At 39.4% G+C, this 23,476-nt stretch overlaps 1 protein-coding gene across 1 annotated transcript in view; it reads left to right on the forward strand.

Moving 5' to 3' along the window:
* The first annotated feature begins 1,650 nt into the window (after window positions 1–1,650).
* LOC108550798 (tyrosine-protein kinase Btk29A) overlaps window positions 1,651–23,476 on the forward strand; it is an 86,081-nt gene continuing 64,255 nt past the window's right edge. Inside the window, exon 1 of the mRNA XM_017904666.1 lies at window positions 1,651–1,838. Coding sequence (XP_017760155.1) covers window positions 1,736–1,838 — 103 coding nt within the window. The 5' untranslated portion in view covers window positions 1,651–1,735. The remainder of the gene's footprint in view (window positions 1,839–23,476) is intronic.

The following is a 23,476-nucleotide window of genomic DNA, read 5'->3' on the forward strand; positions in this document are numbered from 1 at the left end:
ATCGACGGATTTGGACTTCTTAGAGTCAGACTAGGTAGCTTTGGACTTATCAGAGTCTGACTACGTGATTTTGAGCTCATCGGAATCTTACTATACGGATTTGAGTTCATCATAGTATGACTACACGGATTTAGACATTCAACAGAGGCAAAGTACGACGAAATTGGGTTCGAAGAAGACGGAATCCACGGATTTGGACTCCCTAGAGTTAAACTAGATAGCTTTGGACTTATCAGAGTCTGACTACGTGGTTTTGAGCCCATTGGAATCTCACTAGAAGGATTTGAGTTCATCACAGTGTAACTATACGGATTTAGACATTCAATAGAGTCAGAGTACGACAAAATTGGGTTCGAAAAAGTCAGAATCAACGGATTTGGGCTCTCGTTTGAGTCTAGCTAGGTGCATTTGAGCTCGACGAAGTCGAAATCGTTGAAGTTCGACTCGTCAGGAAATTCCGTGGAGGACTGATCGAGAAACCGAGTTGACAACTTCGCGCTGGAACGTGGATCGTTCTTGGATCATTCCGAGGACTACCAGAAGATCGTTTATGGGACGTGATGAGAGGTTCGGGGTACTAGGGTGATTCTGGGACTGTCCGAGGGACTGTTGGGTGTATACTTGGTTCTGGTTCGAAAGGATTACTTGGATATCGAGGTCTTGGCTATCCTGCATGGGATAGCTGAGCGTGACGAGAGATATGATGGTGATAAGCGCGCTGAAACATGTCGCCAACGCGGCCACCAACGCTGTGCACTCGGCGACCAACAGCACTGGCACTGGACATGGTCACGCTAATTCTGGTATGTTTTGAAAATGTTCTAATCGCTTTTATTTCGACCTTCGTGTCTGGCCTTCGGGTCTGCTGGTTTTCATACTTTCGTTGTTCGTGGCGCCTGCGGTTGCCTAACCTTAGAGACGACTATGGTCACCAATTCGGAGTGCTCCTTCTGGCCTAACGTCGTCTTTGAGGATACTTTGATCTACGAATTTTTGAAGGCAGACTGCAATGAAGTTAAGTTCGACGAAGTCACCATCGACGGATTTGGACTTCTTAGAGTCAGACTAGGTAGCTTTGGACTTATCAGAGTCTGACTACGTGATTTTGAGCTCATCGGAATCTTACTATACGGATTTGAGTTCATCATAGTATGACTACACGGATTTAGACATTCAACAGAGGCAAAGTACGACGAAATTGGGTTCGAAGAAGACGGAATCCACGGATTTGGACTCCCTAGAGTTAAACTAGATAGCTTTGGACTTATCAGAGTCTGACTACGTGGTTTTGAGCCCATTGGAATCTCACTAGAAGGATTTGAGTTCATCACAGTGTAACTATACGGATTTAGACATTCAATAGAGTCAGAGTACGACAAAATTGGGTTCGAAAAAGTCAGAATCAACGGATTTGGGCTCTCGTTTGAGTCTAGCTAGGTGCATTTGAGCTCGACGAAGTCGAAATCGTTGAAGTTCGACTCGTCAGGAAATTCCGTGGAGGACTGATCGAGAAACCGAGTTGACAACTTCGCGCTGGAACGTGGATCGTTCTTGGATCATTCCGAGGACTACCAGAAGATCGTTTATGGGACGTGATGAGAGGTTCGGGGTACTAGGGTGATTCTGGGACTGTCCGAGGGACTGTTGGGTGTATACTTGGTTCTGGTTCGAAAGGATTACTTGGATATCGAGGTCTTGGCTATCCTGCATGGGATAGCTGAGCGTGACGAGAGATATGATGGTGATAAGCGCGCTGAAACATGTCGCCAACGCGGCCACCAACGCTGTGCACTCGGCGACCAACAGCACTGGCACTGGACATGGTCACGCTAATTCTGGTATGTTTTGAAAATGTTCTAATCGCTTTTATTTCGACCTTCGTGTCTGGCCTTCGGGTCTGCTGGTTTTCATACTTTCGTTGTTCGTGGCGCCTGCGGTTGCCTAACCTTAGAGACGACTATGGTCACCAATTCGGAGTGCTCCTTCTGGCCTAACGTCGTCTTTGAGGATACTTTGATCTACGAATTTTTGGTAAAAAATAAATATAACACGAAGACATATCGAAAAATTGATTATATCTGAGTGAAAAGAAAAATCACAAAGATTAATGACTAAAGCGACAACGTTCAATGTGAAATTTTTAATTAACCCTAACTTCTCAGTGGACATGCTGGTTGATATTTGGTTCTCCCGGCATGGAATTTTCCTCGAGATAATCGAAGGTAATGAGAGTTTATGTCTTTTCGCGTCGATTGAACTTTTTCTATAGTTATTTCTAGGCTTTTGATTAAAAATTTTGCATTCGTTGTTTAAAGATTTAAAAACCAGCATTTGCATCCTGACAGGTATATTTCTATATAGAAATAATAAATAGGATTAAGAGTCTGTATGAAGGATCATGTTCGATTATATTTCACTGGATAAGCGTTGCAATACGCGAAAAGAGATTTTCTATAAGGTTATCGTGACTGGTATATAATTAAACGCTTAAAATGCATCAGATGTTGCGGTATCGACCGGACCCAAACGCGATAGCGTGGCTTGATAAACGCTTATCTGAAGCGTTCGTGAAAGGCCGAACGTGTGTCGCGAGTAGCAGGAAGCGTAGCTACCTCCGATCTAATTTCCTTCGGTGTATTAATCGAGCCGACGTCGTTTAATTAGCCGCGCGGATCTGGCCACCGACACCTAACCCATCCACCCCTTTGTTCCCCGGAAATCTTATTTTCGTCCTGCCGGTGTCGAGAATAACCACTCTTTTTGATCAACGCTCCACTCTTTTCGATCAACGCTGTAGCGTCGTATGTATTAAGGATCCCTGAACGGAAAGGGACTATAAAGGAGAAGAGATGCGAAAACGAGGGGACAAGACGAAAGCTAGGTCCATAGGGATTTTTAGTGATCGAAGGGATAAGGAAAGTTTTAACACTAAAGCTACCAGGGCCTTGATAACGCTGTAGTGTCGTAGGTATTAAGAATCCTAAAAGAGACTACAGAGGAAAGAAGCGAAAACAAGGGGACAAGACGAAAACTATAGGTCCATAGGAACTTTTGGTGATCAAAGAAATGAAGAGAGTTTTAACACTGAATCTATCAGGATCTTGATTAACGCTAAACTCTTCGTGATTAACGCTATAGTGTCGGAGGTATTAAGGATCCTAAGTGGAAAGTGACTATAAGGGAGGAATAAAGCGAAAGCGAGGGGCATGGCGAAAGCTAGGTCCATAGGGACTTTTGGTGATCAAGGAAGTGAAGAGAGTTTTGATAGTGAATCTATCAGGGTCTTGATTAACGTTAAACTCTTCCTGATTAATGCCATAGTGTTGGAGGTATTAAGGATCCTAAGTGGAAAGTGACTATAAGGGAGGAATAAAGCGAAAGCGAGGGCCAAGACGAAAGCTAGGCCCATAGGGACTTTTGGTGATCGAAGAGGTGAGGGGAGTTTTAAGATTAAACCTACCAGGGTCTTGATAACGTTATAGTGTCATGGGTATTAAGAACCCTAAGCGAAAAGGGACTATAAAGAAGAAAAGAAGCAACGACTAGGGCCAAGATGAAAGCTAGGTCCATATGGACTTTTGGTGATGGAAGAGGTGAGGGGAGTTTTAAGACTAACTTGCCAGGGCCTTGGTAAGTTGGCAGTATCATAGATATTAAGAACCCTAAGCGAAAAGCGATTATAAAGAAGAAAAGAAGCGAAGACGAGGGGCAAGACAAAAGCTAGGTCCATAGGGATTTTTGGTGATCGAAGAGTTGAGGAAAGCTTTAACACTAAAGCTATCAGGATCTTGATAATGCTGTAGTGTCGTAGGTATTAAGAATCCTAAGTGAAAAGAGACTATAAAGCAGAAAAGAAGCAAAGACGATAGGATAATATGAGAGCTAGGCTCATGAGGACAAGCATTCGTCAATCATCAGGCCATTGATATTTTCAGTGATCAAAAGGGTAAGGAAAATTTTTACAGTATATCTATCAGGGCCCAAATGACGTTTCTTAAATTTTTAATTAAAAATTTCTCATTCAACGCTGTCACTTTGTAATCACTTGTCTTTGCTATTCTCTGTCAATATATATATAGGTATAATCAATTTTTCAATACTTCCTCGTGTTCCATTTTTTTTCAAATTTTTCTTATTTCATTTCTTCGTCTACTGGTCATTTGACTGGTCACGGTAAATTTAGTAGTTAAGGGAAAAATTAGAGAAAGCGAGGGACGGTTTTCTGGAGAAGAGAGTGTTACGTGGAGCTTGGCAGCGAGAGGTCAGAGGAAGTCGTTAGGATAGTTATTTGCAGTTGTTTTACCTTTTTATATACATATATAGACTCATCACTGATCGACCAACCGCTTTCTTCGTATAATCTCATTTTAATAACAAATATGGCGACTACAGTGACTAAACTCTTTTTGATTATTGCTAAACTGTGTCACGAAGCAAACAAGCATTTACGATATTTTAATTAAAAATTCCGTATCCAACGTTCGCATGTGATTAATTTTTCGATATTTTTCCCTTTACATTTTCTTTTAGGATTTTCTTCTTTTATTTTTCCATTTGTTGAACATTTAACCAATCGTGCTAGGATTAACGTTAACACCTGTGCTCGAAGGATACGAAATTCTTGTTCGAAGATTCGTTGCGTTCATGTTCGAAGATCGGTAATGGCTAAGAGAGCTAAACAGAGAGAAACTTTCCTGAAGAAAAACTACGAATCCAAAGTGTCCGACCGAGAGGTTGCATCTCCTCGACAACTTTCGAACAGCTTTCGTTCGCGATGGGCTTAAAATCGATTGCGATCGAGAATGAGAGTAACTGAAATTAAGCGAAATCGGTGGAAGTGGAATAAAATCGAGTAGGATTGACAAAAATTGGTCGAGGTCGATTAAAATCGGCTGATATTGCCGATAATCGTGTGAAATTGGCTGGAAATAACTAAGATCTATTGAAGCGCAGTGGAATCGATTAAAGGTGACTGGGCTGCATGAAAGTTTACGAAAATGCGTTAGAAATCTACTAAAACACGATAGAGTTGGCGAAAATTGGAGGAAGTCGACTGAAATTGGCTGAAATTGATTAAAATGCTTTAGAATCTACTAAAATCCAATGGAACGTAATGAAATGCAATTAAACCGATTAAAATGCATTAAAGTCGATTAAAATCGACTAAAATCGTCTAAAATCCGGTAAAATCCTTTGAAAACAAGTATAATGCATTAAGGGTGATCAACGTCGACTAAAATCGTCTGAAACCGAATTAAAATCGATTAGAATTGACTAAAAGGCATTGAAGTCGATTAAAATCAGCTAAAATCGTCTAAAATCGGATAAAGTCCTCAAAAATTAGATAAAATCGACTAAAATTATCTAAAATCGGCTAAAACTCGCTAAAGTTGATTAAAATCGGCACAGATCGTCCAACATCGAGAAAAATCGACCATAATCGATTAGGATTGACTAAAATGCATCGAAGTCGATTAAAATCGTCTTAAATCGTCACAAATCAACTCAAATCGGATAAAGTCTTCTAAAATTGGGTAAAATCGACTAAAATTATTTAAAGTCGCCTAAAACTCGCCAAAGTCGATTAAAATCGGCACAGATCACCCAACATCGACAAAAATCTACCAAAATCGATTAGGATTGACTAAAATGCATCGAAGTCGATTAAAATCGGCTAAAATCGTCTGAAATCGTCACAAATCAACTCAAATCGTCTGAAATCGGATAAAGTCTTCTAAAATCGGATAAAATCGACTATAATAATCTAAAACCGCCTAAAACTCGCCAAAGTCGACTAAAATCGGCACAGATCGCCCAACACGGACAAAAATCGACCAAGACCTACCAAGACCGTGTCAAAACGATCGATCGACTTACGTAAGTCCGGTGACAAAACAGAACCGACGCAATCGCGAATACGAATAGCAATTTCGCCGCGATCGTTGGAGGAAAGATCGATCCAGATGCTCGATCGGCCGCGATTTCTTCCTCGCGTTTTTTTCCACCTTTCCTCGCTTGGCTACGGGCGAAAGCATCCGCGCGGCTCGCTCGATTGTATTCATATCGGTATATCGGTTGCGCAAACCGCGAAAGGTTACACAGCCACGACCAGGTGAGCGCGGAATTTTCTTCTCCTCGCCGATCCGCGGAACGACAGGTGATACCGCGATCGATGCCAACGATTCGCCGATTCCGCGCCGATTCCGCGCCGATTCCGCGCCGATTTCCACCGCTGATCGTCGGCTAATTATCGAATCTCACTCGCGCGTTCGAATAATCACGCCGACGACGAAGCAAACAGCAAGACGATCACGCGAAAAGGTCGGAACGTCGATGGATTGCGCAACGAATCGAAAACCCGGCTTCCTCCACCATTTTCTCCGTTCTTCCGAGCAATTTCGAAGGGTTCAAAGCGCGGCTTTAATGGCTCGAGTGGACGCTATCGATTCCCGGCTGAATTGGTTTGTCGTGGAACGTGACTCCTCGCAGTTATTCAAATCGAGAGGATGCAAGTTCGATCATCTTCCGTGGTATTTTAAGAAAGCACTTTTGGCCTGGGACACGAGTTAAAGGTCAGAAATAATGGCTGTGTGCAAAGTGTACAATGAAATTGACACAGAGTGTTGAAGAGCGACACCATTTTTAAAGAATTTTCAAAGGATCGACGAAAGAGATCCACCAACTATCTTCGATGTTGGAAAATATCTTTAGCTAGGAGGAAAAATCGATCTTTCATAAGAAGCGTGCGAGTGAATCGCGTATGAAGCAAGATTCCGTGCACGATATCTCGGATCCTACATCCATTACATCCTAACCTAGAACTAACTCAAACCTAGCCAAAGCCAGTGACCACAGTTCGAGGCACGATGTCCTCGGCAATTTTAGATGGCTCGGGGCCTCGTCTGCAAGCATAAGTGCGTGCAGACCTGGTGTCGCATACCTAATACGGTCCTATGATTTCCATGACACTGTTGGTACTCATACACCGAGATATGTCCAGCATTCCACACTTGTCTGTCGAATGTCTTTTACCATGATCCAATTCTTGGATAAAATCATAAGGTAAACCGGACCCAAATTTTCCCCAAATTTAAAAATTTATCTGACAGTGTTGCGAGTTACAGGCATCAATGAAACAGTGTATCTGACACGTCTCTGTACTCCGTTTAATGAAAATTGACGGGAAATATAAACAAAACGGCCACGTAATCATCTATGCTGCTTAAAGTGGATGCTCAAGGTCGGCTGTTAGAAGCCCCAAACAAGGGCCCAATATCTTCCTCGAAATATTTAATCTGGCACGTGGATCAGCTCGGACCTAGATGTTGGAGTAGACGTAAATAATTTATGACGTGGCCTGAAAGACAGAGTTTTCCGACTGTGGAAGAAAACCCAAAAATCCTGGGTCAGTTGTCGAGGAGAGACGTGCTCTGTCGGACGTGCTCCTCACTCACGCTGCCTTATCGGCAATCGGAGCTCGCATAATCTTATATATTCTTACACAACTAAGTACCCCCGTCTAAGATAGGGCCTGCTAGAAAAATCTTACCGATGAGTCCACTAGCATTCCCAGGACGAAACGCTTTCTTCCCTGTCCCTTCATCCTTCTCCATACCACACCCTATCATAGTACAACGATCAAAGGAATACCAAGTGCTAACGCCATAGGAACCACCAAACCACCGAAATAACAGGGACGCCCACAAAATGTTAACGCCTTTACACGCCCTTGGTACTGACCTTAGCTCTCAAGACCATAAAACTTGTCCCAGGAATACCAAATGCTCTCGTGCTGATTAATCGATAATAGGTGTACAACCCTAATCGCGCGGAGGTAACCACGCAGAGATTCCAACTATTGCAAGTTCGCACAACTGCTGTCTTAAAAATTCTGTCTTCAAAATTATTACCTCGATCACTCGTCTTCGCGATTTTTCTTCTGATATACGTCTCCCATTATTCCATTTTTTAAAACTTCTACTTCTGTTCCATTCACCGGTCATTTGACCATGGCGGGTCTACTGTTAAACGAGAAATAACCAACGTTTAAAACCAGATCGGAGAGCGGAAGTTAGACAGCACTGTACCGGATGTAAAAAAGTAAAGCAGAATTCTTCTTAGTCTTACTTTTCCATCCATCTCTCCTCGTCTTACACAAATACAATATTGTTTCCCGAAGACGCAGGTTGGAATTAGGCACCCTGAATTAGCGTAGCTCATCCTTCTTCGATTCTCGAATCGTTCAGTTGTTTATAAAAATTTTGAGAGAAACGATATAGCGTGCATGACTAATAGAGAACCAGTTGAGAACAAGTATACGTCGTCCTGAGTCCTAATATTCGGGATTAATGGCAAATGGTAATTGGTACTTGGTTTTGCACAAGGTTGGAACGACGTGTTATGGTCAGGCTCCTTTTACTTCCTGTGGTTATTCGCTGCTGTTAATAATAAATTTGTGAAAGGAAGTAGGTGTAGCTGAAAAGCCTTCGGCCTGTTCACCTATGAAATATTTATGAAGCAAACTAGATTCTCCGTTAGGGACTCCCGTGTGAGTTATCGGCGTGTTGTTTATTTATATTTGTCACGAGAGTGTCAAAAATTTGCGGCCTCGATGGAAATGTAATAACGTGATTTTATTATTCCGCGAAATAGTCAGTGGCTCGTTTTTATCTTACACCGATCCGTTATTGTAATTTATTTTATGAAAAATTTCGCGGGAAGCTGGAAAAATTTATGGTATCAACGTCGATCTGACGGTGTAATTTTTATCGTATTATATCGTGTAATAAAGTCACCACTTATTCGTGTTTATTTTACAGATATCGTTCGCGGTCGTCGCTTAATCGTAATTTATTTTATTAAAACTTGCTGGAAAAGCGCGGAAAAATTTGCGGTATTCGAAATCGAATATTATTTTATTATTCGATAAAGTTACTACTCGTTTTTATTTCATACCGCTGCTTTTATAATCGCCGCGCGATTCGTTTCATCGAGACTTGCTCGAAAAACGTCCAAAAAAAAAGAAGATAAAAGAAAAAATAAATCGAATGAAAAGCTAACGGTATAATTTTATTACACGGTAAAGTTACCATTCGCTCGTTTTTATTTTACGCCCGTTTCATTTGTCGTCGTGGAATTTATTTTACAGCAAAGAGATACGAAACTCGATCTTAAAAATGCTCGTGCTTCGACGAATTTCGTCGATGCTGCATCGAGTGGGGGGAAATAAATTGTACGAAATTTGGTAAAATTTGAAGAATTCGATATTTGGGATCATTTCACGAGCGAGCTCGCGAGGTGCCATTTTACCAAAGTCTCGGAAGCGGATTTTCCTAGCCACGTAAACGCGATTACAATTGAAACAAACGCTTTGCAAGAGCTAAACGGTAATTTCCACGACACGAGGGAACAACTAGCGAAGACATTTACCGTCAGGATAGCGTGCTCTCTTACGAGAACGGAATCGCAACTTTCTTGCCACGCCTAATGTCAAGAGCGCCATTCTGTCCCGCGCTCTTCGTTCCAATCCATCCGCCATTCTCCACGTCCGACGTATTTACTACCAAAAGGACAAATCGAATATATCGATAACTGGTAACAAACCTTGGTAAAGTTTTCCTTCCATAGCTCAACCTTCCGTAACTCGAGTTTCATTTCGTTACGAGAAAAGTGTTATAGAACGCTTCACTGTTACGCGAAAGTTAAAAGCGAGATAAAATTCGCGAAATAAATTAATAATGTTACTGATAAAATTGGTAAAATGAATCAAATAAATTAGAATAATCGTGTACCGATAGAATGGTAGCTATTCAATTCGGTATAACGATATGGTGATAAATAAATAAAATATTATTTAAAAAATAAAGTGTGTCTGTGTGTATAAATATTTAAGTCACGTAATAAAGGATTCCTAATTTTTTTGTACAGAGTTAACCCCTTGAAGAATAAAAATTTTAATCCTGTCGAGAGTAAGCGCTTTTCCGCTTAACTCACTAGCGCCACCATGGTCCGTAACTCCGATATACGTAAATATCGTGTATATCGTTGATCTCAGAATTTTCTTCTCACTAACGCGTGTCATGTTGTTTGAACAATAGTACACGCACAAATTTTTTATGCTCTTGATCACGAAATATTATATATCAGTACAATAGATCATTTCTTAAATAAAAAGTTTCCAAATTAAATTTTTCTGTCACGATATTCGCGACATTCGGCCTAAGAAATAAAATTATGCCACGTATCGTATATCCCGATATTCATCCGCAAAGGGTGAACAATAAACAAAGAGGCACAACCATAAATGTCCACCGCGATCCAAAATCGAAAGACCTCGATTTACGCGCTTTCTTTTCTCCTTAATCCTTAATTAATTTCGTTAATGGTTAATTCAATATCCCGTGACGATCGTGCATCCGAGTTAGGTATTGGCCCCGCAGCGAAATGGCGGCCGAATCGATGCGACGCGGGTTATTTTTATGCCACGCAAATAATTTATTTCCCGGGAAATTCCGTGTCGCGAGCAATTTCAGACGAAATTGAACGTCCCCGGAAACGTGGCCCTGTTCGAGCTGATTGGAATAGCGAAGGTTACTCGGGATTTCGACGGGTCTCGTTCGACACTGCGCGCGTGTAATATTCAAAGTACACCGGGTATGGTTTATGATAGGAACTGCAGGAGTTTCGTTTCGAAACTTTCTTTTGACTTTCAGAGGCGCTTTTGGCATATTGCCCTTGCGGAAATACGGGTATTGGGTTATGAAATACCAGCTGCAGCGCCATTTTGGGCTATTGCTTTTGGAGAAAATGCACCGAGATTCGAATATACGTCATTGCTTGTTCGACAAGGATCTATTTATCTTTGCACGTCATTCTTGCGAATCCTGGGTCGATCCTTGATCATCGATTCGGTAGATGAATTTTTCGCCATTTTCCAACGGAACCATGAAATCTTGGGTTTATTTATACGGGTATTAGGTTATGAAATACCAGCTGCAGCGCCATTTTGGGCTATTGCTTTTGGAGAGAATGCACCGAGATTCGAATATACGTTGTTGCTTTTTCGACAAGGATCTATTTATCTTTGCACGTCATTCTTGCGAATCCTGGGTCGATCCTTGATCATCGATTCGACAGGTGAATTTTTCGCCATTTTCCAGCGGAGCCGTGGAATCTTGGGTTTGTTTATACACGGTTCCGTAGCTTATGCGAAACGACAGATCCGACGAATCGGATCGAGCAAGGCAATTCATAATTATTTGAAAGTCAAATTTCTGCGAGCGTCTAGAATACCTCCGGCCTGCATCAAGATTCAAGGACGAGACTTCGAATTTCTGCCTTCGACGCGAACTGTTTGTTCAAACTTATAAATTGTAGGGAGCGAGTCGGTAGGAATGATCGTATAAGACAGTTTCTTATCTATCGAGGACGCAGGAGATCTTTTTACTGAAATTTCTTGTGCTTCCTGGACTCAAGATATTTAACCTTGAATTTTTTAAATAGCTTCCTATATGTTTTTAAGGAAGATTTAATAATCTCTAATAAAGTAAGGTTTTATTAACCTTGAACCTTCAAATGGAAGGAAAATTCGTGGATTATTATAATTTTTACTAAATAATATAAGTAATAAAGACTGGCTTCTTTAACTCTTTGCACTACGATGAGGAGTCTATCTCGTGAATTTAACACAGGCAAAATTTATATAAATCCTAAAAAAATTCTATAATTTTATTTCGAATAAAATAAATATATTATGGCTAATTAAAATTGAACAATTTTATGATACTCAAAACCTCATAAGTAGATCATAATGCAAGGGGTTAGGAGGATAACGTTAAATGTGGAATTTCGCGGAATTTGAAATGAAAATTTGGAAACCATGATTTAGATCATGGTAGGTTTAACCTAAATGCATCCATCTGATATTCCTGATCCCATCGAATGTGAAAAATTTTGCTCCAAACACTTTTTCACGTAACCAACGAATAACGAGTTTCTTCGTTCCTATCGACTCACCCGGTACATAGGATAATAGTATTAATTTTCCCTGTCTTTAAGAACACAATTAACTCGTTCTCTTCTCGTAGCATTTACAAGAAAATAATTTTCTTTCCTTTCTCCAGTATTTAAATATTATTAATTAATTATTATTTTATTAATTATTTGAATAACGAGTTAAAATTATTTTCTTGTAAATGCTACAGAAAAAACGAGTTAACTTTGTTCTTAAAGACAGGAAAAATTAATACTATTACCTTTCTTTCCTGCAATAATTAAATATTATTAATTAATTATTATTTTAATAACGAGTTTCTTCATTTCTATGTACTCACCCGGTACATAGGGTAATAGTATTAATTTTTCGTGTCTTTAGGAATACAATCAACTCATTCTCTTCTCGTAGCATTTACAAGAAAATAATTTTTTTTCCTTTCTCCAATAATTAAATATTATTAATTAATTATTATTCTCAACCTTCTTCTTCATCGACGGTGAATAAATAAATTCGACGATAAATCGATCTTTCTTACTCATTTTTTCCCTAGAAATCATAGCGTAACGAGATTAAAAAGGAGACAGTCGGTGTATATGCGCAGGTCCCTTTTCACGGATTTGAAATGCAGACCTCTCTTAGTCGAAAGCCCCCATTCACCTGGCCACTAGGGCCCATTTGATTCTTCGCCGCGTATTTTTCTACGCGAATCTATCCTTTGTACAGGAAAATAGCGTTAGAGGATCTCGCGTGGCTCTGCCACTTCTCCTCTCCTCTCTCTCTCTCTCACATTTTTATATATATAAAAGAACGCTCTCTCGCAGAAACGATGCTGCGCGAGGCCACCTCTTTCACCAGAGATGATTCTTCATGGTTCCATCCTTTTTATAGAGACACAGAGAGAGAGAGAGAGAGAGAGAGAGAGAGAGAGAGAGAGAGAAAGAGAGAGAGAGAGGGGAGCTCTCGTAGAAACGATCCAGAGACTCCGCTTCCCTTTTCTTTTCCTTTTTTTACTTCTTTCCTTTCTCACGGAGAAACGCCTTTATAGAAACGACGAGGCGAGATTCATCCGCCAGACAGCGGGAAGATTCTCTTAAACGCTCGCAACGGACTCGTCCGTCGTGATAAAAACGCGAAACATCGCAATGAGTTTCCGCCGTTACCAATTTCCATTCCCCGGGTTTACACGTTTTATATACGATCCGATGGGGAAACGGGCGGATAAGCGCGACCGGAAGTGCAGGAACGTCGCCGGATCCGACGTACGTAAATTGCACACGACTGTGCACGTTTCGTGGCGTGTATCGAGTACCAATTTGCGATAATTCTAGTTAATTGCCGCGTGTCGGAGGAACGATGGAAGAGTACGGCGAGCTTCTCGGATTGACGGAAGAATACCGATGAAAGAGTTTAGCGGAAATGGGATAAGAATGCTCGGTGAATCTTGTATTGAAATTGTTGATGTTTATATAGATTCTGTTATTACAGACTGCGAAGGAAAGTGAATAAACGTGAAATTTTTCGTGGAAGATGAAACTAGTGGTCACTTGACTATGGGTGTAGCAGGCTATACATGAATTGAAAGAATATTGGTATGGAGACGAGAGATATAATTGAAAATTTAATTAATTATGGGTTTGTTGTGTAACAGGTGATAATATTGTAACAACGAATGGAATATTTTTAATTGATTGCGTAAAATCTGTCATCGAGGCTGTCATTGATTTGGAATTGAAATTATTATATTTTTATTTGCTGAATTTCATAGGAAATCGAGATGAATGAAATTGTAATGTAAACTGAGAGACATAATTGAAAATGTAATTGTAGGTGTGATATAAAGAAAGTTTATACTTCTTTAATTGTCAGGTGTAAGGAACACAGTGAGAAAAGAAAAGAAGGATGTAGATGCTTGCTAGAAAAGTATAAAAATAGCATTATACTTAGAACTAGCGTGGAAATTTTTATTTTTAGTTTCCTGGGAATTTTTCATTTCGAGTAATTACGAAGCTGTTAATAATCGTATGCTGAATGCATACTTGCTTAATTGCCGAATGTCGGAGGAAGAATGTGAGAACCTCGAGTTCCGAGATTAAGAGAAAGAATGTTAACGAAGAAATTCAGGTGCTTAGCGGAAGAAGTATAAAAGTAGTTAGTGTAGCTGCTGTGAAATTTTTTACTTTCGTCAAAATTCCCCATCGTAGACGTTAGAGGGACAAAGAACGAACGTGAAATTGTTAATAAAGACAGAAAATATCGAAAATAATTACTGCTCCTGAGGATCTAAATTTAGGTTCAATTGCAAATATGAAATAAATAGAGAAAAAATAGAAAATAAATACAGAATAAATAGAGAAATAAACGAAAGGAGACAAAGAATATCGAGAATAATCACGAGGACCAAAAAGCAGACATATAGACTTGGTATAGTGATCAGTAAGCCTTAAGGGGTTATAATGCAAAGGAATAGTAATCGATGGAAACTGTGGAAAAACTGTATAAATCTTTGATAAACAGGCGAACAGTTAAAACTGCCTTTTTAGGGCCAGGCAGGTCGCAGGACGTCTTCGGAAAACAGGAGACAAAAGACACTCCGCTGCCAAAGGACAAAAAGCAGGGAAAGGAATCGCTCTCACATCCCTAAGATATAGAGTTTACTTTACTATTTAGTTTTTAGTACAACAGTAAGAAAAATGTCGAAAAGAAAAATCGCGAGTAAACGTTTATTCGCCGATAACGCGTATTTTTTCGTGTCGTTTCAAGAAACCTGACGGTCCGATTACACCGGTAGAAATAAACGTAGATTAATCGTCGGTAGTTCCATCGTTAATGCTCGAAACAAATTGGCCGCGCAACAATTACACCGTGACAGACGTGTACGACCGGGCAATTATCGGGTCTGACGTTCACGACGCACCTTCCACGGTTTTATAAGCGCTGCGAGTCGCCGAGGCCTCCGCGTTTCGGCCATTTTGGTAGCCTACTGCTGCACACGTATATTTTTAACAATCGCGTCAATCGTACGACCAACGATGCAAATTCACCGTGCAGGTGATTTTTCATAGTGATTGCAATGTATCAACGCTATTTTATTTCCTTCGTTTATTTTAAACGGATTTATATTATTCGTTAAATAAATAAATAAATTCTGCCGTACACGCGGAAGCCGCGATACCGGACTATACCGGGTGTCCCATTCGAAAGGAATGCCTCTTCTTCTCGCGCATAACTTTCACTCTTTTTGCCGACATTTCTACGCCACAGGCCTGTCCTTGTTACGTATTAACGCGATTCGACGTTTCTCGCGGTTAACAACGTTGGAAATTTAACGTATTATAGAGAAATTGGACTTACATGGTCTTAGAAAGCGACGTACTTAATATCGCTGAATTGACAAAATTATTTCTTTTCGAGTGAAAATGAAAATTGGAAACTTTTTTCTTCTTACGTCGAAAGAGTCGAAGATAAATTGATTATTGTTACGTCGATTTCGATTCCTAGGAATGGAGACACGATTATGGTAGTTATTCCCTTGCTTCTTTTATGTCGCATAAATTTTGAGAGACACCACTTGGATTTGTAATTTTGTATTCTACGTTAGTACGTAGGTATAGTCTTCACTGTATTTGTTCCTCTAATCAACGCGTCACTAGTGCAACTATAATGTCGTAACGTTAATATACGCGAACATGTGCATATTGCTAATAAACCCTTGTGAGGTTCAGAAGAGTAACAGAAAAGGAAGATTTTTGAAATTATTTTTTAATCAGTATTTTAGTGAAAATATAAAAAGTTGACAAAGATAGATTAATTTCTGAAAATTTATAATATAAAAATATTTATATTATTCCTACATTTTTAAAGTGATATAATATGTAGTTGACAAAGATAGATTAATTTCTGAAAATGTAGAAATAATATAAATATTTATATATATTTATATATTTATAATATTTAAGATAGATTAATTTCTGAAAATGTAGGAATAACAAATATTTATATATATTTATATTATTCCTACATTTTCAGAAATTAATCTATTTTTGTCAACTACATATATCACTTTATAGACACACTGTATACAACAAAAATGTCCCAGTGTATTAGAAGAATGGAATTCTTAGCTGAAAGATTAATCACATTCGAGATATTGTATGCAATAATATCTACACATGTGTACTTACATGTGCATATCTACAATATTTTGCAAAAACTAAACCAAAAACAGGGAATTTTTAACTAAAAGAATACTTCTATTCGAGATATTGTATCACAAAAATATTTAACGATTCAAATAAGTACTAAAATTACTCGAATACCAAGTCGATAACGATATCACATGTCCACCCGTGAGTCCCAAATCAGTTCGAATTTCTCGATCACCGATTATCGAAATTCCGTCATCTCTCAATATTGCAAACAAATGACGATCAAAATATCCCGATAAAAATCTCGTCACTCAAAGGGAACGCGAAGCATGTTCCACGAGGTAAACGTCGAACAATCGCGCGAGTGTATCGAAATCGATTCGTTCGGCGCGAATCGACTTTGGAAAGCAACGATCGGTAGACACGGTGATCTGCGTACACCACGAAGGAACAATCAACTCTTTGTCACGCGTCGAGCATCTGTCGCTTCTGCAGGTAGATAACGAGCCAACCTCGCATCACAAACGATACTCGCAAGGCCGGCTCGCGGGCTACGTACGCTCATTATGTGCCCTACGTGCACGAAAATGCGCGAATCGGTTGCCGGGAATATGCTCGAGGCCGGACGTTTCCGGTGTCCATGCCGGGGTCATCCCACGAATTTCAATGAACCGATGGTGGCGGAAAAAATGGGAACCGTGTCAGCTGGTGATAGCAAGCCGAGAACCTTTTTATTTTATTTTTATTTATTCCAGATTGTAGTTTGAAGATTAATTTTTGAGATTTTTATCGGTAAATAAAATCACTATAATTATCTGTTTTTATTATATCATCCATTGTTCTGTAATCTACTATAGTGGTGCCCATTCTGCCACCTGTAAGGTGGATTATAACACGTATTGTAGCCCAGAAGAATTAATTTTGTCCCTTTAACGATATAATAAAATTATTACGATTTTATTTATTCGGGACTGTAGTTCGAAGATTAATTTTCGAAATTTTTATCGGTATAACGAAATTATAAAAATCTTGGGGCCATTTGACGAATTTTAATAAATGCTGTTACACTGGTGCATCTATCCTTGGGTGACACGTTGCTTTTTAGAAAAGCATGATTGTGGAAGAATTAATTTTGTACCTTTAACGATGTAATAAAATTATTACAAAAATCTTAGATCCATTCGACATTTGAGGTATCGATGAATCGAAAATGTCTAATAAAATATTTTATTCCTTGAAGGAATATAATTGTGAATAATTTTAACTATTCGACTTATTTCTTGAATATTCCACGATATAGCAAAGCGATAAGAACAATAAAATACGTTCAACGTGAAAGGAATTAATAAAGCTTTAACTTCAGTGCCAAAATTATGTTTCAAGAGGTCTGCAAAGCTTCTTAAAATTGAATATTAAATAAGTTGCAAGTTGCAGTTTAAGTGGTATCTAAAACTCTCGAAGGAAGAAAACATTATCAAATATTCCACAGTCGGTGCCCATTATAAGAATTTTATTCAGTGTTGCCAACCACGAACCGACGACCTGGCAAGTCAAGTAACCGACATTAAATTAATATCATTATTATTATCCTCAAATTGATATTAAATTTCAACGCAACTTCCCTCAAACATAATTTCGACGTCAAAGGCAAAGCTGGTTTAATTGTCTCGACGCTGAACGTGTCATTCTCCTTTCATACCTCAGATTTTTCCGACTGTTTCGCTATATTTCGAGAGCTTAAGGTGCGTTCCTAAAGTACGAGATGACTATTATATGCGACAGGAATCTCGCATTGAGAACCCTCGTTGCGCGAGCAACTCGTCGTGTTATGGATTGTTGAGCACCGGTGAGGGCTCTAAAACGAAGAAGAATGCCGTGTACTAAATACCACTCAAACCATAGTAATCGTTTCGATAAATCCTGCAAGAGAAGAGAAAATTCCTCCTCCACGGGCTCCTTCAATTTAGCTAAAATCTTTCGTCCCTTGATTCCATCCCGAGCACTACGCTCGCCTTTCTTAAACGTCGCATCCTTCCAACGCATTTCCATAATTTTAGGAGCCTGAAATATTTCGGCAAGTCGAAAGGTAGAACTAACGACGTTGAGGTTAAATTCCCCATCGATATCTCGCGAAGTGAAATCGTGAAATTGTCGTTAATGTACGGTAAAATTAGTATATATCTAAAATTTCTGATAAACGCGCGAGACGAATAAATTTGCCGTTAATTGATTATTATTATTATTATTGTTATTATTATTACGATGTAAATTAAAATTTCTATATGTTGGATCTATAGTAGTAATTAGTTTTATAAATAAATCATACATCTGTTGTTAGTAACTTTCTATGATTATATAAAATCAGTAAATATTATACTTTTTAATAAGATACGTAAAAACAAATCTTGATTTATTGGTAATTAACTATTGTTAAATAAATTAAATTAAAAAAAGTTTTATAGTTTTCTTAATATTAATGAAATTTTATTTATTATTAATTTTATAACTAATATGTAAGTACCGATAAAAATTAAATTAATATTCCACACGAATTCCCTAACTGTTCTACAAAGATACTAAATTTTATAATTATTTACAATCTGATATACTAAAATATAAATACTTCTAGAAATAAAATTAGCGTTCCCATAAATTCCCTAGCCGTCCTATAAAAATACTAAATTTCATAATTATTTCCAATATAATAAAGTAAAACAATTTTTTAATTGAAATATAAATACTGCTAGAAATAAAATTAGTGTTCCTATAAATTCCCTAATCGTCCTACAAAAATACTGAATTTTATAATTATTTCCAATATAATAAAGTAAAACAATTTTTTAATTGAAATATAAATACTGCTAGAAATAAAATTAGTGTTCCTATAAATTCCCTAGGCGTCCTACAGAAATACTAAATTTTATAGTTATTTCCAATATCATAAACTAAAACAATAATTTTATAACTAAAATATAAATACTTCTAGAAATAAAATTAGTGATCCCATAAATTCCCTAGCCGTCATATAAAAATACCAAATTTTAGAATTATTCCCAGCAGAATAAACCGAAACAAAATTATGAAAATTAATTATCACGATTTAAATGGAAAATAGTATCTAAATAAAATCACTATAATTATCCATTTTTATTATATCATCTATTGTTCTGTAATCTACTATAATACCTATTTTGCCACCATTAAGGATACCTGTAAGGCGGATTATAGCACGTTTCGTAGCCCAGGTGTTTTTTCACGCGTGCATGTCGGCCAAGCGAGTGAGTGGGACGCCAGGCGTCGTTCGACGACCTCGCAGGCGAGAGGAGAATCGCTCTTCTGGGCTTTTCACCGATACCTTAGAAAGTTTCTCGGTGGGAGGCGCGCCAACAGCCTTGAAAATCGACGCTGCCATCGTCCAGGTGGCCGACACCGCGCCGAAAAAGGTGTCACGGACGTGATAAGTCGCCAAATTCGAATTTCGTACGTAATTGGCCAATCCTCCAGATCTACCTGTGCTCGCAACGTTTTGCAAAAATGGAAAGACCGTGTAAACTTCAGCCATTCGTCAGCAGAAGTGATTAATCCCGCCTTTCTGACCCTTCTTAAATTCTGCCACCAAAGAATTTCACCTAACTTTTTATATTCAAAATAAATTTTTATCTTTCACGTAACCGTTTCATCCATTCGAATTTTAATTTCGCCAGAATTTCTCGTCGCGATTTAAACAAATATACCTCTTCCTAAATTCTGCCACTAAAACATTTGATTCGTACCTAATCTTTTATGCCCGAATTAAATTTTAAGTATAAAGATCAGCGTACGTCGATTCGAATTTCATTTTCGCGCGAATTCCTCGTTGCGGCTGAAATAATTATACCTCCCTTTTAATTTTGCTCAAATTAATTTTTAAGTTGGGTTTAATTACAGAATATTCCCTAGTTTTTATTTTGTTCAAGCAAAGAAGCTTAAACGCGAGTTTTACCGATGCAAGTACCATCGAGTATGTGGTTCGTAAATAATCGCCAGGTTTAATCCTCTGCACTGGAGATTTTCAGTCGCCGTTTAACAAAATTCTCCAGATCGTTATTAATTAATATATCAAATTTAAAATAACCTAAGAATGTTTGAATTCTCGAATAATTCTACCTGCCAATTTATATACGATCTCTTATTTACTATTTCAAAAAATATCGTCGGTTTTGTAGCTTAGGGAAAAATTCGCCGAGTGCGACGGGGTTGAAATTTCCGAAAGGATCTAGAAATTCTGTAAGAAGGTTAATTTTGTTGAACTTTCTTCCATATTTTCATAGCGTTTCGCGACGAAAGCGCTGCACGCTTATTCCGACGTTGGAGAGAACAAAGAGTATCGTGCCTACGTTCTTCCACCGGAAATGGGTTAACCGTTTGTTCACAAAGGAACACGACCTGCTGGTCTGACGGAAGTCTGACGTACAGAATGTGTCAACACGTCGTTTTCCCGTTTTTCTAGTCCGGTATCGCTCTTTGCTCTGTCCTCTGCAGGAATTAAATCCGAAAACGTGTCTTAACCCTTTTCACTCGACGATTTTTGATCAAAAGGAGAGTGGGAGTTCAAAGATTTTCTGCTATAAAGCTGACGATATTTTTTTAAATACTAAGTCAGAGATCGTACCGTAATTAACCCTTTGCACGGATAATTGTAAACCAAGTCCATTTCTTGGCCTGTGGGGCCGAAATTAATAAATTAATAATAATAATAATAACATATGTTGGATGACTAACGATTCGTTGGCCCTTAGTCACTAGAAGGGCCTGGCTGATAAACGTAGACCAATTTCAGAGTCGAAAAGCAATTGACTCACTCCTGCTTTCGCTAAGGGCCAATGGTCATCTTCATCCCACCAAAAACTAACATTATATAAGCACCTACAAAATTTGCGAAAGGTCAGTTCAGTTCAGTTTCAGTTTCAGTTCCAGTTTTAGCTTTTTTCCTCTTCGCCGACTTGTATTTTTCTAACGTAGCCTTGTTGCTAGAACCCGTGTTGTGTATTGAAATCCGGGTTCCAGCAGGCCAATGGTCATCTTCACCCCACCAAAAACTAACATTATATAAGCACCTACAAAATTTGCGAAAGGTCAGTTCAGTTCAGTTTCAGTTTCAGTTCCAGTTTTAGTTTCTTTCTCTTCGTCGACTTGTATTTTTCCAACGTGGCCTTGTTGCTAGAACCCGTGTTGTATATTGAAATCCGGGTTCGAACAGGCCAATGGTCATCTTCACCCCACCAAAAACTAGCATTATATAAGCACCCACAAAATTTGCGAAAGGTCAGTTTCAGTTTCAGTTTTAGTTTCTTTCTCTTCGTCGACTTGTATTTTTCCAACGTGGCCTTGTTGCTAGAACCCGTATTGTATATTGAAATCCGGGTTCCAACACATAAATTCTCCTAAAACGGAACGAAATAATCGAAGGACTTGAGCTCGAAATAAATAAACTGTTAAGGGGGTTATTACGCAAGGAAGAGTAGCTAGTGGAAAACTGTGGAAAAACTGTGTAGATCTTTATTCAACGGGCGAATGGTTAGAACTGGCCTGTTCATGGCCTCACAGGTCGAAAGACGTCTTCAGAAAACTGGTGACAAAAGGCGACTGGTGACAAAAGACAGAGCATTGGGGGACGGGATCGCCCCCACACCGCTGGAATGTAGAGTTTGCTTCGCTATTGAATTTTACCACAACACAAACGAGTGAAGAATAAATAATAAATCGGTTTTCTCGTCGTCGGCTAATTTGTTTATAACAAATTTGTAAATTTGTTTCTACTTCCTACGTTTGAAATAAACGCAATCGATCACGGCTCTGCCGAGTCAACGAAACTCGGATTACGCGGGGTCAACCGCGAACACAAAGTGCACGATCCTATCCCAGCGATGGAATCGCGCCACGATCGAGAGAGATCAAGAGAGATCGAGAGAGATCGAGATAGATCGACAAAGATCGGCAAAGGAAGACCGACAAAGCCCGACGAAGTACCCGAAAGCTATTCCCCTCTGGGCGATGTCAGCTTCGACAAATACGAACGAGTAGCCTGTAATCGTGTCACGAACAGCTAATCAATCGAAGATCGATCGATCCTAGTGGTCGCCGCGAAATCCGTCTTAATTCACGCCCTCGGGCTTTCTCGCGGCTTATCGGCCCGAATTGCAGTATACTTGGTATCCTGCGCGATCCTCCTGGTCCCCCGACTCGAGATCGATAGCCTCCTTTTTCCCGGGGGAAAAGTTGGTCCCGCTGCTTTATTAGGAACCGTCAGGGCAGCAAAATATCACGATCTGGCATCTACGTATCGGCGACAAGCGGATATTTATCGGCGATATTTCTCGGCCGGAAGTATCGACCCCCCGTTTCCGACCAAAGGAGAACGTTCTTCCGTTCACCTCGTCCTCTCGCTCTTCATTCTCCTTCGCGTTTTCCTCTTCTTTTCCCACCTTTCTTTCTCCCTCACTTTCCCTCTTCGCCTTTCTTCGTCTCTTTGTCACGCTGTCTGGGTGTCTCTCTGCTTCTGTGCCTCTGTATCTCTCTGTTTGTCTGTCTCTGTCTCTCTTTGTCACTGTCTGTATGTATCTCTGTATATCTGTCTCTCTGTCTCCTGTCCTTCTATCTCTGTCTGTGTTCCACTATCTCTCTCTCCCAGTTCCCTTAGCTTTGTCTCTGTTCTTCTATCTCTGTCTGTATTCCCCCATCTCTCTTCCTCTATCACTGCCTCTATTTCTGCCTCTGTCTATCTCCGTCTTTCTATCTCTGTCTGTATTCCCCTATCTCTGTCTCTGTCTTTCTATCTCTGTCTCTTTTCCTCTATCTCTCTTCTTCTACCTCTGTCTCTATTTCTCTGTCTGTGTTTCTCTATCTCTGTCTCTTTTCCTCTATCTCTCATCTTCTACCTCTGTCCCTATTTCTCCATCTCTGTCTCTGTCTATCTGTTCCTGTATCTCTGTCTCCCTTTCCGTTTGTCACCCTCTAGCTTCCCTAGTCTTCATCCTCGTCCACTCTTCGCATTTCAGCCTCAAAGCGATTTATTCCCACCGCCTTTTCATCCCCTATCGAACCATCGAAACAGTTCGAAGTCTGCGGAATAATTAGCCCCGTTTCGACCCGCTTAATTACCTTGGAAAAGCACAAGGCGCGTTTTAAAGAATGATCCAGGGGGAGCGGGAAGTGGGTCGTGGAAAAAAGGCGGCCTCTTGTCGAGAGTGGTCGGGAAAACCGACGCAAGTTCACGGTCGTGTCCCGGCGACGCGAAAACTAGGCTCTAGGTGTTGCTTTTGCCTCTTCTTCTTTTTTCGTCTCCTCTCAGTGGCGA

This window comes from Eufriesea mexicana, unplaced genomic scaffold (genome assembly GCF_001483705.2).
Source record: "Eufriesea mexicana isolate 0111107269 unplaced genomic scaffold, ASM148370v2 scaffold474474846, whole genome shotgun sequence".
Taxonomy (NCBI): Eukaryota; Metazoa; Arthropoda; class Insecta; order Hymenoptera; family Apidae; genus Eufriesea; species Eufriesea mexicana.